The sequence below is a fragment of the Meleagris gallopavo genome, chromosome 5, assembly GCF_000146605.3.
Source record: "Meleagris gallopavo isolate NT-WF06-2002-E0010 breed Aviagen turkey brand Nicholas breeding stock chromosome 5, Turkey_5.1, whole genome shotgun sequence".
NCBI classification, from domain to species: domain Eukaryota; kingdom Metazoa; phylum Chordata; class Aves; order Galliformes; family Phasianidae; genus Meleagris; species Meleagris gallopavo.
In genome coordinates, this window is record NC_015015.2 from 53,008,987 (window position 1) to 53,009,485 (window position 499).

General features: G+C 55.3%; 1 protein-coding gene across 1 annotated transcript in view; it reads left to right on the forward strand.

Annotated features, from left to right (window-relative positions):
• The first annotated feature begins 42 nt into the window (after positions 1 to 42).
• Positions 43 to 499, forward strand: part of LOC109367919 (inositol 1,4,5-trisphosphate receptor-interacting protein-like 1) — a 2,618-nt gene continuing 2,161 nt past the window's right edge. Inside the window, exon 1 of the mRNA XM_031553723.1 lies at positions 43 to 488. Coding sequence (XP_031409583.1) covers positions 57 to 488 — 432 coding nt within the window. The 5' untranslated portion in view covers positions 43 to 56. The remainder of the gene's footprint in view (positions 489 to 499) is intronic.

Consider the following 499-nt stretch of genomic DNA (forward strand, 5'->3'; position numbering starts at 1 on the left):
CGAGAGCAGATGACAAAGCTGCTGGAGGACATAGAAAGAATGTGGAGGAGGGCAGGATGTGGGTGTACTTCTCTGCACTGCAGTCCTGGAAAATCTGGGCCTTGGCTGTACTGCTGCTTTTCCTGCTCTTCCTCTACATCCGCAACTGGTACAGGGAACGGCAAGCAGTAATGTCATGCGAACTACTGCTTGACCTATTGAATGAATACGACAGGGAGATCAAGGAGCCCGTGTGCCATGGAGACCCTGGTGACGTCACCTACGCGAGCAGGTTTTACCCGGAGTTCTCCATTTGGCCACTGAAGTCCAGGAGAAACAAGTGCAAGGTGGTGGAGGAGCTGATTGATGAGCTTCTGAGCGTCTGTCAGACAGTTCCCCAGGATTACTTCATGCCACGGCTGCAGCCAGCCATTGGGGTGGGCGTTGGCTTTGAAGGCAGGGGTCCCGATGGATGCTACACTGTCTACCGCATGCTCGTGCCCCTGAAGGCACCCCCGGG